General features: G+C 43.0%; 1 protein-coding gene across 1 annotated transcript in view; it reads left to right on the top strand.

The window, feature by feature from the left end:
- Positions 1 to 16,903, top strand: part of lrba (LPS-responsive vesicle trafficking, beach and anchor containing) — a 971,728-nt gene that overhangs the window by 868,212 nt on the left and 86,613 nt on the right. The window contains exon 51 of the mRNA XM_061881243.1: positions 7,707 to 7,772. Coding sequence (XP_061737227.1) covers positions 7,707 to 7,772 — 66 coding nt within the window. The remainder of the gene's footprint in view (positions 1 to 7,706; positions 7,773 to 16,903) is intronic.

The following is a 16,903-nucleotide window of genomic DNA, read 5'->3' as shown; positions in this document are numbered from 1 at the left end:
GGCAAGCAGTACATGGCCACCGGATCGGACCGGACCCCCTCCACAGGGGAGAGTGGGAAATAGGAGAAAAAAGAAAAGAAACGGCAGATCAACTGGTCTAAAAAGGGAGTCTATTTAAAGGCTAAAGTAAACAGATGAGTTTTAAGGTGAGACTTAAATGCTTCTACTGAGGTGGCATCTCGAACTGTTACCGGGAGGGCATTCCAGAGTACTGGAGCCCGAACGGAAATCGCTCTATAGCCCGCAGACTTTTTTTGGGCTTTGGGAATCACTAATAAGCCGGAGTCTTTTGAACGCAGATTTCTTGCCGGGACATATGGTACAATACAATCGGCAAGATAGGATGGAGCTAGACCGTGTAGTATTTTATACGTAATTAGTAAAACCTTAAAGTCACATCTTAAGTGCACAGGAAGCCAGTGCAGGTGAGCCAGTATAGGTATATATGTATGTATATATGTATATAAAGGTATATACAGTATAGGTATATATGTATGTATATATGTATATACAGTATAGGTATATATGTATGTATATATGTATATAAAGGTATATACAGTATAGGTATATATGTATGTATATATGTATATACAGTATAGGTATATATGTATATAAAGGTATATACAGTATAGGTATATATGTATGTATATATGTATATAAAGGTATATACAGTACAGGCGTAATGTGATCAAACTTTCTTGTTCTTGTCAAAAGTCTAGCAGCCGCATTTTGTACCAACTGTAATCTTTTAATGCTAGACATGGGGAGACCCGAAAATAATACGTTACAGTAATCGAGACGAGACGTAACAAACGCATGGATAATGATCTCGGCGTCCTTAGTGGACAAAATGGAGCGAATTTTAGCGATATTACGGAGATGAAAGAAGGCCGTTTTAGTAACGCTCTTAATGTGTGACTCAAAGGAGAGAGTTGGGTCGAAGATAATACCCAGATTTTTTACCGAGTCACCTTGTTTTATTATTTGGTTGTCAAATGTTAAAGTTGTAATATTAAATAGAGGTCGGTGTCTAGCAGGACCGATAATCAGCATTTCCGTTTTTTTGGCGTTAAGTTGCAAAAAATTAGCGGACATACATTGTTTGATTTCATTAAGACACGCTTCCAGCTGACTACAGCTGATAACCCAGAACAGAATAGGTATTTTGCAATTTATTCCAAAACTTTGGAGAGACCAACCTAAAAAAAGAACACTTAATTTGCGTCGCCTAGTTGATCTGAAAAACCCTCCGGACGCGCTGTCTTCTTCGATATCTCCCCCGCCCATACCTACCGGAACGAATACCCTAATCTGTTGTTCTGCTAAAGCTTCAAGGTTAACACACACAGTTAATAGCAGACAACCAAAAAGAACTAATGGAAAAACACTAGCTGTTTTCAAATATGACTATGAATAAAAAAGAAATAACTCTTAAATATGGATATACTGTATGTAGATATCTACAGTTGTGATCAAAATTATTCAACCCCCACACAATTTTAGTGTTTTAGCAAATTGGACATTTTTATGTGGCCCGTTTAAACTTTTCAATCTGGCCCACCGGACAATAAAGGGTTGGAATTGGGGGTTAAATCACCAAAAATTATTCCTGGGCGCGGCACCGCTGCTGCTCACTGCTCCCCTCACCTCCCAGCAGGTGATCAAGGGTGACGGCTCAAATGCAGAGAATAATACAGCCACACCTAGTGTGTGTGTGAGACAATCATTGCCACTTTAACTTTAATATATTGTGGCACTAATCTGTTTGTGTGGTGTTAGGGTCTGTGGGACCCATTTTCATTTTTTTATTAAAAAGAAAAATGATACTATTAATTTATTTTTCAAACTGAAACTCACTGACTTTGGCTCATTTTCTGTGAAGAACATATATATCGGAATACATATTAAATTACCTGTGATGAGGTGGGGACTTGTCCAGGGTGTACACCGCCTTCTGCGCGAATGCAGCTGAGATAGGCTCCGGCGACCCCGAAAGGGACAAGCGGTAGGAAATGGATGGAGATTTTTGTATCATCCGCATAAAGATATACCGTATTTCCTTGAATTGCCGCCGGGGCGCTAATTATTTTAAAAGCTCTTCTCACTCCGGCGCTTACCAAAGGCATGCGGTAAATTTAGGCCTGCGCTTATAAATTTGAGTGTGATGTAAGGATACCATCACAAAAAGCACATTTAATAAAAAATGTTTTATTATGGTCTTACCTTTACTTATAAATGAAGTCCATGCGCAGCTCCTTCTGATCAAAAGTATCGATAACTTTTTTATAGAAGTCTTCCTTATCTTTCTTCAGTTTTAAAAGTCTCTCTGTCTCGATGGAGATCTTCCTTTATTACTTCCTGCTTCGATTGAAAGTCCAGTTTAGAAAACTGTTTTATTTTAGATATGTAATCCTCCATGTTAAAAGTGCAAGCGAGAGGAAAACATAAAGGATCGCTGCTCACTCTTGCTGCTTGTTGTCACTTCTTCTGCAGCCGAGTAGTCGCAAGAAGGATCACTAGCGCCCTCTACCACCAGGAGGCGGGAGTCATTTAATGACTCATATTTGACACACACAGCTACGGTATATTAATAAAACATAGCTGCTTACTGTTCTTTTTAACATATTCAATAGCTTGGACCTTAAATCCTACTGAATAGCTCTTAATCTTCTTCCCTTTATGCCATTTCAAATGATTGAAATCAGCCTCCTCCATTTTGAAAATGATAACAGGTGAAGTGTCACTCGTGACGTGACGAGTTTGACCCGGTGGAAATTCTAGACATGCGCTAATAAAAATAATATTTTGCGAAACGAGTTTGAGCCGGCAGTAATTCTAGACAGGCACATACTATATACCTGGCGGCAATTAAAGGAAATACGGTATTTCATATATTTTTTAAATACCTCAGTGACGCATCAAAATTCCATTTCTGAGGAAGGTTTTTATACGCTATTTACTTTTACAACAACAGAAAGAGAAAATGTGATATTTGTCTTTGCTTTGTTATTCGGCAAGTCTAGAATTATTACGGTCTGGTCTGCCGGACATTGATTTAGGACACAGCCGACTGCGTCCGCCAGGTAGGGTTAAATCAAAAGTGACGCGCAAAGCAGCCTTCGCTTGCCGCGACGTCCACCTCCGTACATCCGCCTCCTCCTCTTCACAGAAGAGCGCTCCATGTGACACAGCGTGAGAAACATCACATTTGATATTCCTATCATCGGCCGCTCTGCCAAGTGAGTCATGCGACACCATTGCTGATTCCCAACTGCTTTTCTTAGTACAACCTTGGGAATGAGACCTCTCCGATTTGTGGATTGCAATGCCACCCCACAACAGTGTGTGACCAAGCTGTTGTGTCTGTGTAGGGTTTAATAATCAATCAATCAATCAATCAATCAATGTTTATTTATATAGCCCCAAATCACAAATGTCTCAAAGGACTGCACAAATCATTACGACTACAACATCCTCGGAAGAACCCACAAAAGGGCAAGGAAAACTCACACCCAGTGGGCAGGGAGAATTCACATCCAGTGGGACGCCAGTGACAATGCTGACTATGAGAAACCTTGGAGAGGACCTCAGATGTGGGCAACCCCCCCTCTCTAGGGGAGCGAAAGCAATGGATGTCGAGCGGGTCTAACATGATACTGTGAAAGTTCAATCCATAGTGGCTCCAACACAGCCGCGAGAGTTCAGTTCAAGCGGATCCAAGACAGCAGCGAGAGTCCCGTCCACAGGAAACCATCTCAAGCGGATCAGCAGCGTAGAGATGTCCCCAACCGATACAGGCGAGCGGTCCATCCTGGGTCCCGACGAGCGGTCCATCCTGGGTCTCGACTCTGGACAGCCAGTACTTCATCCATGGTCATCGGACCGGACCCCCTCCACAAGGGAGGGGGGGACATAGGAGAAAGAAAAGAAGCGGCAGATCAACTGGTCTAAAAAGGAGGTCTATTTAAAGGCTAGAGTATACAGATGAGTTTTAAGGTGAGACTTAAATGCTTCTACTGAGGTAGCATCTCGAACTGTTACCGGGAGGGCATTCCAGAGTACTGGAGCCCGATAATAAATAACTATAATAATTTATATAAATTACATATAAATTATATGTAATTATTTATATAAAATCCTCTGCACAGTATGTGTGCTATTTTTAGGAACACTAATACAACATATAAAGTCACATCCCCTCTCCATCCATTTGTTTTACAACTGAGTGAAACATAACAAAAATGCAACAAACACCAAAATATGCATGAGAAAGTTTAAAAGAAACAAAACACATCTAAAATCTGATATATGTGACACATCACTCAGATTTAAAACTTTCTTGTAAAAATATCCTTCCACGTCTGTCCCTGACACCCACATTGCAGGCTGGCCTCTGTGGAAACGCTTCCCACCCACACTGCTTGGGGCCTTGTCTGAGCTGCTGTGGCATAGATGACCATAGTAACTCATTACATGACCATAGTAACTCATTACATGACCATAGTAACTCATTAGATGACCATAGTAACTAGTACATCATGCAAAAGTGCAGATTCCAACCATTGAAATACTTTGTATAGATGACCATAGTAACTAATTAGATGACCATAGTAACTAATTAGATGACCATAGTAACTAATTAGATGACCATAGTAACTAATTAGATGACTATAGTAACTAATTAGATGACCATAGTAACTAGTATAACATGCAAAAGTGCAGATTCCAACCATTGAAATACTTTGTAAAGATGACCATAGTAACTAATTAGGTGACCATAGTAACTAATTAGGTGACCATAGTAACTAATTAGGTGACCATGGTAACTAATTAGATGACCATAGTAACTAATTAGGTGACCATAGTAACTCATTAGATGACCATAGTAACTAATTAGGTGACCATATAACTAATTATGTGACCATAGTAACTAATTAAACGACAATACTAACTGATTAAGTGACCATAGTAACTAATTAGATGACCATATAACTAATTATGTGACCATAGTAACTAATTAGACGACAATACTAACTGATTAAGTGACCATAGTAACTAATTAGATGACCATAGTAACTAATTAGGTGACCATAGTAACTCATTAGATGACCATAGTAACTAATTAGGTGACCATATAACTAATTATGTGACCATAGTAACTAATTAGACGACCATAGTAACTGATTAGGTGACCATAGTAACTCATTAGATGACCATAGTAACTAATTAGGTGACCATATAACTAATTATGTGACCATAGTAACTAATTAGACGACAATACTAACTGATTAAGTGACCATAGTAACTAATTAGATGACCATAGTAACTAATTAGGTGACCATAGTAACTAATTAGATGACCATATAACTAATTATGTGACCATAGTAACTAATTAGACGACCATAGTAACTGATTAGGTGACCATAGTAACTAATTAGGTGACCATAGTAACTAATTAGATGACCATAGTAACTAATTAGATGACCATAGTAACTAATTAGACGACCATAGTAACTAATTAGGTGATTATATAACTAATTATGTGACCATAGTAACTAATTAGACGACCATAGTAACTGATTAGGTGACCATAGTAACTAATTACGTGACCATAGTAACTAATTAGATGACCATAGTAACTAATTAGATGACCATAGTAACTAATTAGACGACCATAGTAACTGATTAGGTGACCATAGTAACTCATTAGATGACCATAGTAACTAATTAGGTGACCATATAACTAATTATGTGACCATAGTAACTAATTAGACGACCATAGTAACTGATTAGGTGACCATAGTAACTAATTAGGTGACCATAGTAACTAATTAGATGACCATAGTAACTAATTAGATGACCATAGTAACTAATTAGATGACCATAGTAACCAGTATAACATGCAAAAGTGCAGATTCCAACCGTTGAAATACTTTGTACAGATGAACATAGCAACTTATTAGGTGACCATAGTAACTAATTAGGTGACCATAGTAACTAATTAGGTTACCATAGTAACTTATTAGATGACCACAGTAACTAGTATATCATGCAGATTCCAACCATGGAAAGACTTAGTATAGTTGAAGACTTACGGTCATTAGAAAAGATGAGTGCCCATCATAATGGCAGCTACACTTTCCATCTTAAAGATCTAAAAAAATATATATTTGGGAATGTCCGGCGGGCCAGATTGAAAAGTTTAACGGGCCACTTGCGGCTATTTGGGGTTCCAGCGTTGTTTAGTTTTTTGTTTGTTTTATATTTTCAAATGCACTGTGTCACGCCTACGGTTCATGTTTTGTTTTGGTCAGTTCTTGCGTTTGCACTTCCTTGTTTTCTTTGTCACCATGGCTACTCATTAGTTTCCACCTTGTCTCCAAATCACGCCCCGGTTCCTTAGTTCTCACACCTGTGAATCACTATCATTGGTATTATTTAAACCGGTAGTTGTAAAGTGTTCAGTCTGGCAACTTCACATATTCCTGATGTTCCTCCATTCCACGCCATGCCTAGTTTCCCTTCTGCTCATGCCACGTAAGTTTTGTTTGTTCATGCCACAGTGCAAGTGTTTTCTTTTCATGTTTATAGGCATGCCATTGTGCTGGTTTTGTTTTCAGTAGCCAAGTGTTTGTACCTACTTGTGAGCGACATTTGTTTGCCTTTTTGTTAGTTATAGTGTTTACATAAATATAATGTACTCACATTCACGTAACGCTAGTGCTAAATTCCCTCTGCGTCAAAGAAACAACCTTAATCCAAGTCAAAGTTTGACACACCGTAGCACTTTTGTGACGATTGCGTGGCATCGTGGTGATGCGGGTCGTTCTCTCAGGGGTGCAGTCGGGCTCGAACACAGCGTGAAGGTAAGAAATAATCGATTTATTTAACAAAAGAAAACAGACTTAATCAAAACAAACAGAACTAGCATGGGAGCTAGAAAAAAGCCAAAAGCGCTAGCATGGGAGCTTGAGAAATAACAGAAAAAAACTTGCGCAAAAGACAAAACAAAACTACTAGCATGGCAGGAGGAGCAAAGGCTTAGCGCGGAAGCTAGCAAGTACAGATTTGGAATCCGAATCGAGGCTCAAGGTCGTCACAAATTAGGAAGCAAGCACGAATCAACGGAAAAGGCAGGCTTAAATAAGGACAGCAATCACAAGGCAGGTGCGCGTCAAGAAACAAGTGGCAGGTGAAACTAATAAGTAACTATGGAGACAAGATCAAACAAGGAAGTGCAACCAGGAACTAAGGTAAAAATTAGCAGGAACATAATACAAAAGACTCAAAACCTAAACATAATATGATCCGGGCAGCGGATCATAACAACTTTGAGGTTGTTTGGTCGATGTAAAGTGCTTTCACAAATAAAATCTATTATTATTAGTAGTAGTAGTATTGTTATTATCGTCACATGCGGCCCCCGGGCTTTAATTTGCCCAGGTCAGCTCTATAACCACGTCGTTGGAGCCGGACCTCCACCTTTTATTCCCAAGTTTGCATCAAGAATCCTCATCTTCGTGGTCTTGTTGACGTCATTCATTTGCGATTGTGGTGGTTTGCAGCCACAGAGTGGGGGGGGGGGGGCCGCGACTGTGGCTATAATGAAGTGTAATCCCAGGATCCCACCCGGCTAGACCCCCACCCCCCTCGCCCGGATCATTATAATAATCCTCCAATCCGTTTTCTTCCTCTCCACCTGGCAGGTCACCCCAGCTCGGCCGTGCAGGACCAGCAGTACCAACTTCCTGTGGAGATCGACCCCCTCATAGGTACTTTTGGCCCCAAACACACACACACACACACACACACACACACACCTTGCATCATCACACAGACATGAAATGACTTTTTTTTGCTGTTTAGCTAGATTTGTGTATGAGTGAGTCTAGAGCTGTCGTGACAAAGGCCCCGCCTCACCACCATTTGCATGCAAATTGGAATGCAATGAGCTGTGGCCTCGGCCCGGCATTTCATCATCAACGCCCCCCCACACCCCCACCCCCGTCCTCCATCCACTTCCCTCTCTTCCCTGCATCCTCTTTGCCTTAATTTGAGCGCGGGGAGAGGACGCGTGTCAGGGAGAATGAATATGAATGCGGTAATAATGCGTGATTGAGAACGCGCGGCGGACGGGCTGTCAGAACAAATACGGCCGCCTCTCATCCTTGGCGACTTGTTGATGATGATGATGATGATGATGATGAGGAGGCCGGGCCGGAGATGATGTTTCAGGCACTGAAGGCGACCACTGCCTGGCCTTCGTCAAATACACTGCAAAAACTGAAATCTAAGTAAGATGAAATATCTCAAATAAGGGTGATATTTGCTTATTTTCTGTCTGGTAAGATAATTCTTCTTACTAAGCAGATTTTATGTTAGAGTATTTTACTTGTTTTAAGTGTTTAGGTCCTAAATGATCTCAGTAAGATACTACAGCTTGTTTCCGACATTTTATGACCTATTTTGAGTAAAATATGCCTGAAACTATTTTTGTCCAAGTGTCCAAAACACACTCAGCAATGGTGCACAGGAAGGCTGGGGAAGAAGAGGGGGAAAAGGCGGCCAAAATGTTCAAAAGTCCCAATTGTGTCCAAAATACCTCCCCGGGGTTCCAGTCCCACGAGTCCCGCCACCTGCCACGCAAGTCCTGGGATACAAAAAATGTCCAAAACGCACCCAGCAAAGTCCCATGGGAAGTAGGGGGGAAAAATGAGAAAAGTCGGCAAAAGTTCCCCCAAATTTTCTAAATACCTACCCAGGTTCGAGTCCCAACCAGGTTCGAGTTTGAATTTGAGTGCACACTCGAACCCGGGTGGGACTTTTGAACATTTCCCCCATTTTTCTCACTTTTCTCCCCACCTTCCCGTGGGACTTTGCTGGGCGCGTTTTGGACATTTTGGACATCCCGGCCGGCGGCGGAACTTGTGGGACTCGAACCTGTGTAGGTATTTTGAAAATTTTTGAGACTTTTGCTGACTTTTCCAACTTTCATCCCCTCTCCCCATGGGACTCGACTGGGTGTGTTATGAACATTTAGGGCATCCCGGGACTTGCACGGCCATACATACGATTTTATGTTAGAGTGTTTTACTTGTTTTAAGTGTTTAGGTCCTAAATGATCTCAGTAAGATACTACAGCTTGTTTCTGACATTTTATGACCTATTTTGAGTAAAATATGCTTGAAACTATTTTTGTCCAAGTGTCCAAAACACACCCAGCAATGGTGCACAGGAAGGCTGGGGAAGAAGAGGGGGAAAAGGCGGCCAAAATGTTCAAAAGTCCCAATTGTGTCCAAAATACCTCCCCGGGGTTCCAGTCCCACGAGTCCCGCCGCCTGCCACGCAAGTCCTGGGATACAAAAAATGTCCAAAACGCACCCAGCAAAGTCCCATGGGAAGTAGGGGGGAAAAATGAGAAAAGTCAGCAAAAGTTCCCCCAAATTTTCTAAATACCTACCCAGGTTCGAGTCCCAACCAGGTTCGAGTTTGAGTTTGAGTGCACACTCGAACCCGGGTGGGACTTTTGAACATTTCCCCCATTTTTCTCACTTTTCTCCCCACCTTCCCGTGGGACTTTGCTTGGCGCTTTTTGGACATATTGGACATCCCGGCCGGCGGCGGAACTTGTGGGACTCGAACCTGTGTAGGTATTTTGAACATTTTTTTGACTTTTGCTGACTTTTCCAACTTTCATCCCCTCTCCCCATGGGACTCGGCCGGGTGTGTTATGAACATTTAGGGCATCCCGGGACTTGCACGGCCATACATACGATTTTATGTTAGAGTGTTTTACTTGTTTTAAGTGTTTAGGTCCTAAATGATCTCAGTAAGATACTACAGCTTGTTTCTGACATTTTATGACCTATTTTGAGTAAAATATGCTTGAAACTATTTTTGTCCAAGTGTCCAAAACACACCCAGCAATGGTGCACAGGAAGGCGGGGAAGAAGAGGGGGAAAAGGCGGCCAAAATGTTCAAAAGTCCCAATTGTGTCCAAAATACCTCCCCGGGGTTCCAGTCCCACGAGTCCCGCCGCCTGCCACGCAAGTCCTGGGATACAAAAAATGTCCAAAACGCACCCAGCAAAGTCACATGGGAAGTAGGGGGGAAAAATGAGAAAAGTCAGCAAAAGTTCCCCCAAATTTTCTAAATACCTACCCAGGTTCGAGTCCCAACCAGGTTCGAGTTTGAGTTTGAGTGCACACTCGAACCCGGGTGGGACTTTTGAACATTTCCCCCATTTTTCTCACTTTTCTCCCCACCTTCCCGTGGGACTTTGCTGGGCGCGTTTTGGACATTTTGGACATCCCGGCCGGCAGCGGAACTTGTGGGACTCGAACCTGTGTAGGTATTTTGAACATTTTTGAGACTTTTGCTGACTTTTCCAACTTTCATCCCCTCTCCCCATGGGACTCGGCTGGGTGTGTTATGAACATTTAGGGCATCCCGGGACTTGCACGGCCATACATACGATTTTATGTTAGAGTGTTTTACTTGTTTTAAGTGTTTAGGTCCTAAATGATCTCAGTAAGATACTACAGCTTGTTTCTGACATTTTATGACCTATTTTGAGTAAAATATGCTTGAAACTATTTTTGTCCAAGTGTACAAAACACACCCAGCAATGGTGCACAGGAAGGCGGGGAAGAAGAGGGGGAAAAGGCGGCCAAAATGTTCAAAAGTCCCAATTGTGTCCAAAATACCTCCCCGGGGTTCCAGTCCCACGAGTCCCGCCGCCTGCCACGCAAGTCCTGGGATACAAAAAATGTCCAAAACGCACCCAGCAAAGTCCCATGGGAAGTAGGGGGGAAAAATGAGAAAAGTCGGCAAAAGTTCCCCCAAATTTTCTAAATACCTACCCAGGTTCGAGTCCCAACCAGGTTCGAGTTTGAGTTTGAGTGCACACTCGAACCCGGGTGGGACTTTTGAACATTTCCCCCATTTTTCTCACTTTTCTCCCCACCTTCCCGTGGGACTTTGCTGGGCGCGTTTTGGACATTCTGGACATCCCGGCCGGCGGCGGAACTTGTGGGACTCGAACCTGTGTAGGTATTTTGAACATTTTTGAGACTTTTGCTGACTTTTCCAACTTTCATCCCCTCTCCCCATGGGACTCGGCTGGGTGTGTTATGAACATTTAGGGCATCCCGGGACTTGCACGGCCATACATACGATTTTATGTTAGAGTGTTTTACTTGTTTTAAGTGTTTAGGTCCTAAATGATCTCAGTAAGATACTACAGCTTGTTTCTGACATTTTATGACCTATTTTGAGTAAAATATGCTTGAAACTATTTTTGTCCAAGTGTACAAAACACACCCAGCAATGGTGCACAGGAAGGCGGGGAAGAAGAGTGGGAAAAGGCGGCCAAAATGTTCAAAAGTCCCAATTGTGTCCAAAATACCTCCCCGGGGTTCCAGTCCCACGAGTCCCGCCGCCTGCCACGCAAGTCCTGGGATACAAAAAATGTCCAAAACGCACCCAGCAAAGTCCCATGGGAAGTAGGGGGGAAAAATGAGAAAAGTCGGCAAAAGTTCCCCCAAATTTTCTAAATACCTACCCAGGTTCGAGTCCCAACCAGGTTCGAGTTTGAGTTTGAGTGCACACTCGAACCCGGGTGGGACTTTTGAACATTTCCCCCATTTTTCTCACTTTTCTCCCCACCTTCCCGTGGGACTTTGCTGGGCGCGTTTTGGACATTTTGGACATCCCGGCCGGCGGCGGAACTTGTGGGACTCGAACCTGTGTAGGTATTTTGAACATTTTTGAGACTTTTGCTGACTTTTCCAACTTTCATCCCCTCTCCCCATGGGACTCGGCCGGGTGTGTTATGAACATTTAGGGCATCCCGGGACTTGCACGGCCATACATACGATTTTATGTTAGAGTGTTTTACTTGTTTTAAGTGTTTAGGTCCTAAATGATCTCAGTAAGATACTACAGCTTGTTTCCGACATTTTATGACCTATTTTGAGTAAAATATGCTTGAAACTATTTTTGTCCAATTTCCAAAACACACTCAGCAATGGTGCACAGGAAGGCGGGGAAGAAGAGGGGGAAAAGGCGGCCAAAATGTTCAAAAGTCCCAATTATGTCCAAAATACCTCCCCGGGGTTCCAGTCTCACGAGTCCCGCCGCCTGCCACGCAAGTCCTGGGATACAAAAAATGTCCAAAACGCACCCAGCAAAGTCCCATGGGAAGTAGGGGGGAAAAATGAGAAAAGTCGGTAAAAGTTCCCCCAAATTTTCTAAATACCTACCCAGGTTCGAGTCCCAACCAGGTTCGAGTTTGAGTTTGAGTGCACACTCGAACCCGGGTGGGACTTTTGAACATTTCCCCCATTTTTCTCACTTTTCTCCCCACCTTCCCGTGGGACTTTGCTGGGCGCGTTTTGGACATTTTGGACATCCCGGCCGGCGGCGGAACTTGTGGGACTCGAACCTGTGTAGGTATTTTGAACATTTTTGAGACTTTTGCTGACTTTTCCAACTTTCATCCCCTTTCCCCATGGGACTCGGCTGGATGTGTTATGGACATTTAGGGCATCCCGGGACTTGCACGGCCATACATAAGATTTTATGTTAGAGTGTTTTACTTGTTTTAAATGTTTAGGTCCTAAATGATCTCAGTAAGATACTACAGCTTGTTTCTGACATTTTATGACCTATTTTGAGTAAAATATGCTTGAAACTATTTTTGTCCAAGTGTCCAAAACACACTCAGCAATGGTGCACAGGAAGGCGGGGAAGAAGAGGGGGAAAAGGCGGCCAAAATGTTCAAAAGTCCCAATTGTGTCCAAAATACCTCCCCGGGGTTCCAGTCCCACGAGTCCCGCCGCCTGCCACGCAAGTCCTGGGATACAAAAAATGTCCAAAACGCACCCAGCAAAGTCCCATGGGAAGTAGGGGGGAAAAATGAGAAAAGTCGGTAAAAGTTCCCCCAAATTTTCTAAATACCTACCCAGGTTCGAGTCCCAACCAGGTTCGAGTTTGAGTTTGAGTGCACACTCGAACCCGGGTGGGACTTTTGAACATTTCCCCCATTTTTCTCACTTTTCTCCCCACCTTCCCGTGGGACTTTGCTGGGCGCGTTTTGGACATTTTGGACATCCCGGCCGGCGGCGGAACTTGTGGGACTCGAACCTGTGTAGGTATTTTGAACATTTTTGAGACTTTTGCTGACTTTCCCAACTTTCATCCCCTCTCCCCATGGGACTCGGCTGGGTGTGTTATGAACATTTAGGGCATCCCGGGACTTGCACGGCCATACATACGATTTTATGTTAGAGTGTTTTACTTGTTTTAAGTGTTTAGGTCCTAAATGATCTCAGTAAGATACTACAGCTTGTTTCTGACATTTTATGACCTATTTTGAGTAAAATATGCTTGAAACTATTTTTGTCCAAGTGTCCAAAACACACCCAGCAATGATGCACAGGAAGGCGGGGAAGAAGAGGGGGAAAAGGCGGCCAAAATGTTCAAAAGTCCCAATTGTGTCCAAAATACCTCCCCGGGGTTCCAGTCCCACGAGTCCCGCCGCCTGCCACGCAAGTCCTGGGATACAAAAAATGTCCAAAACGCACCCAGTAAAGTCCCATGGGAAGTAGGGGGGAAAAATGAGAAAAGTCGGTAAAAGTTCCCCCAAATTTTCTAAATACCTACCCAGGTTCGAGTCCCAACCAGGTTCGAGTTTGAGTTTGAGTGCACACTCGAACCCGGGTGGGACTTTTGAACATTTCCCCCATTTTTCTCACTTTTCTCCCCACCTTCCCGTGGGACTTTGCTGGGTGCGTTTTGGACATTTTGGACATCCCGGCCGGCGGCGGAACTTGTGGGACTCGAACCTGTGTAGGTATTTTGAACATTTTTGAGACTTTTGCTGACTTTTCCAACTTTCATCCCCTCTCCCCATGGGACTCGGCTGGGTGTGTTATGAACATTTAGGGCATCCCGGGACTTGCACGGCCATACATACGATTTTATGTTAGAGTGTTTTACTTGTTTTAAGTGTTTAGGTCCTAAATGATATCAGTAAGATACTACAGCTTGTAGCTGAGATTTGATGACCTATATTGAGTAAAACATGCTTGAAATGAGAATATCAAATGTTGCAAAGCTGTGTCATCAACACTCACAAGTATAAAACTACTTTTTAAAGTAAGAATTTCTTATTTCAAGCATGTAAAACAAAATCATGACTTTGACACAATTGTTTCTCATATTAAAACAGATGACAGCCAAATAGACTTTGCCGTTTTTATTTTAATGAAACAATAGAAAATTCGTACTCGTATACTGTAGTAATACACTTGTTATTAGTGAGAATATACTTATTTTGAGGTATTTTTGGGTTCATTGAAGTTAGCTAATTTGACTTGTTTTGGAAAGTCTTGACAAGCCAAATTTTCTTGTTCTATTGGCAGATCATTTTGCTTAGTTCAAGTAAAATACCCCTCATTTTTGTATTTTTTTAAAATTGTTTTTGAACACTGACTTTTTGCAGTGTATAAAGTAGGTTAGTGAAAATGTTTTGAGTTGATTCAAATCGGGTGATAATGATTAGGAGTAGATATGTCCGATAATGGCTTTTTTGCCGATATTCCGATATTGTCCAGCTTTTAATTCCGATATCGACCGATACCGATATATACAATGGTGGAAGGAACACATTATTATGCTTAATTTTGTTGTGATGCATTAAACAATGTAACAAGGTTTTCCAAAACAAATCAACTCAAGTTATGGAAAAAATGCCAACATGGCACTGCCATTTTTATTATTGAAGTCACCATTCATCTTCTTCCACTTATCCGAGGTCGGGTCGCGGGGGCAACAACCTAAGCAGGGAAACCCAGACTTCCCTTTCCCCAGCCACTTCGTCTAGCTCTTCCCGGGGGATCCCGAGGCGTTCCCAGACCAGCCGGGAGACATAGTCTTCCCAACGTGTCCTGGGTCTTCCCCGTGGCCTCCTACCGGTTGGACGTGCCCTAAACACCTCCCTAGGGAGGCGTTCGGGTGGCATCCTGACCAGGTGCCCGAACCACCTCATCTGGCTCCTCTCCATGTGGAGGAGCAGCGGCTTTACTTTGAGTTCCTCCCGGATGGCAGAGCTTCTCACCCTATCTCTAAGGGAGAGACCCACCACACGGCGGAGGAAACTCATTTGGGCCGCTTGTACCCGTGATCTTATCCTTTCGGTCATGACCCAAAGCTCATGACCATAGGTGAGGATGGGAACGTAGATCGACCGGTAAATTGAGAGCTTTGCCTTCCGGCTCAGCTCCTTCTTCACCACAACGGATCGGTACAACGTCCGCATTACTGAAGACGCCGCACCGATCCGCCTGTCGATCTCACCATCCACTCTTCCCTCACTCGTGAACAAGACTCCTAGGTACTTGAACTCCTCCACTTGGGGCAGAATTGCAGAATGCACTATTGAAATCACAAAGTGCATTATTTTTTTTAACATGCCTCAAAAGAGCAGCTTGGAATTTGGGACATGCTCTCCCCGAGAGAGCATGAGGAGGTTTGGGGTGGCGGGTTTTTAGGGGGTAGCGGGGGGTGTATTTTGTAGCGTCCCGGAAGAGTTAGTGCTGCAATGGGTTCTGGGTATTTGTTCTGTTGTGTTACGGTGCAGATGTTCTCCAGAAATGTGTTTGTCATTCTTGTTTGGTGTAGGTTCACAGTGTGGTGCATATTTGTAATAGTGTTTAAGTTGTTTATACGGCCACCCTCAGTGTGACCTGTATGGCTGTTGACCAAGTATGCGTTGCATTCACTTGTGTGTGTGAAAAGCTGTAGATGTTATGTGATTGTGCGGGACGCAAAGGCAATGCCTTTGAAGGGGAACATTATCAGCAGACCTATGTAAGCGTCAATATATACCTTGATGGTGCAAAAAAGTCCATATATGTTTTTAACCGATTTCCGAACTCTAAATGGGTGAATTTTGGCGAATTAAACGCCTTTCTGTTTATCGCTCTGGAGGCGATGACGTCAGAATGTGACGTCGCCGAGGTAACACACCCACCATTTTCATTTTCAACACATTACAAACACCGGGTCTCAGCTCTGTTATTTTCCGTTTTTTTGACTATTTTTTGGAACCTTGGAGACATCATGCCTCGTGGGTGTGTTGTCGGATGGTGTAACAACACTAACAGGGAGGGATTCAAGTTGCACCACTGGCCCCAAGATGCCAAAGTGTCTGCCGCCAGACCCCCATTGAATGTGCCAGAGTGTCTCCACATTTGACCGGCGATGCTAAGACAGACATGGCACAGAGATGTATGGATAACCTGCAGATGCATTTGCAACGATAGTCAACGAAATCACAAAGGTGAGTTTGGTTGATGTTGACTGCCAGCTAATCGATGCTAACATGCTAGGCTAATCGATGCTAACATGCTATTTACCGGCGGTGCTAAAAAAGACATGGCACAGAGATGTATGGATAACCTGTAGATGCATTTGCAACTATATTACGTTTCCTTCCAACCTAATTTAATGCGAAACAAACACTTACCAATCGACGGATTTAAGTTGCTCCAGTGTCAAAAGATGCGAAAGTCCTGATCGTTTGGTTCGTACTTTTTACCGGCGATGCTAACGCAGCTATTCGGCCATGCTATGGCTATGAATAGCGTCAATAGCTATTCGCTCAATGGCTTCAGTTTCTTCTTCAATACTTTCATACTCCAACCATCTGTTTCAATACATGCGTAATCTGTTGAATCGCTTAAGTCGCTGAAATCCAAGTTTGAATCCGAGCTAATGTCGCTATATCTTGCTGTGGTATTCCCATTGTTTGTTTACATTGGCAGCACTGTGTGACGTCACAGGGAAATGGACAGTGTCTTCGCAAATAGCGAAAATCAAGCACTTTAAAGCTTTTTTT

This window comes from Nerophis ophidion, linkage group LG20 (genome assembly GCF_033978795.1).
Source record: "Nerophis ophidion isolate RoL-2023_Sa linkage group LG20, RoL_Noph_v1.0, whole genome shotgun sequence".
NCBI lineage: Eukaryota > Metazoa > Chordata > Actinopteri > Syngnathiformes > Syngnathidae > Nerophis > Nerophis ophidion.
The sequence above is the reverse complement of the archived record's forward strand: the minus strand, read 5'-3'. Positions and strand labels throughout refer to the sequence as shown.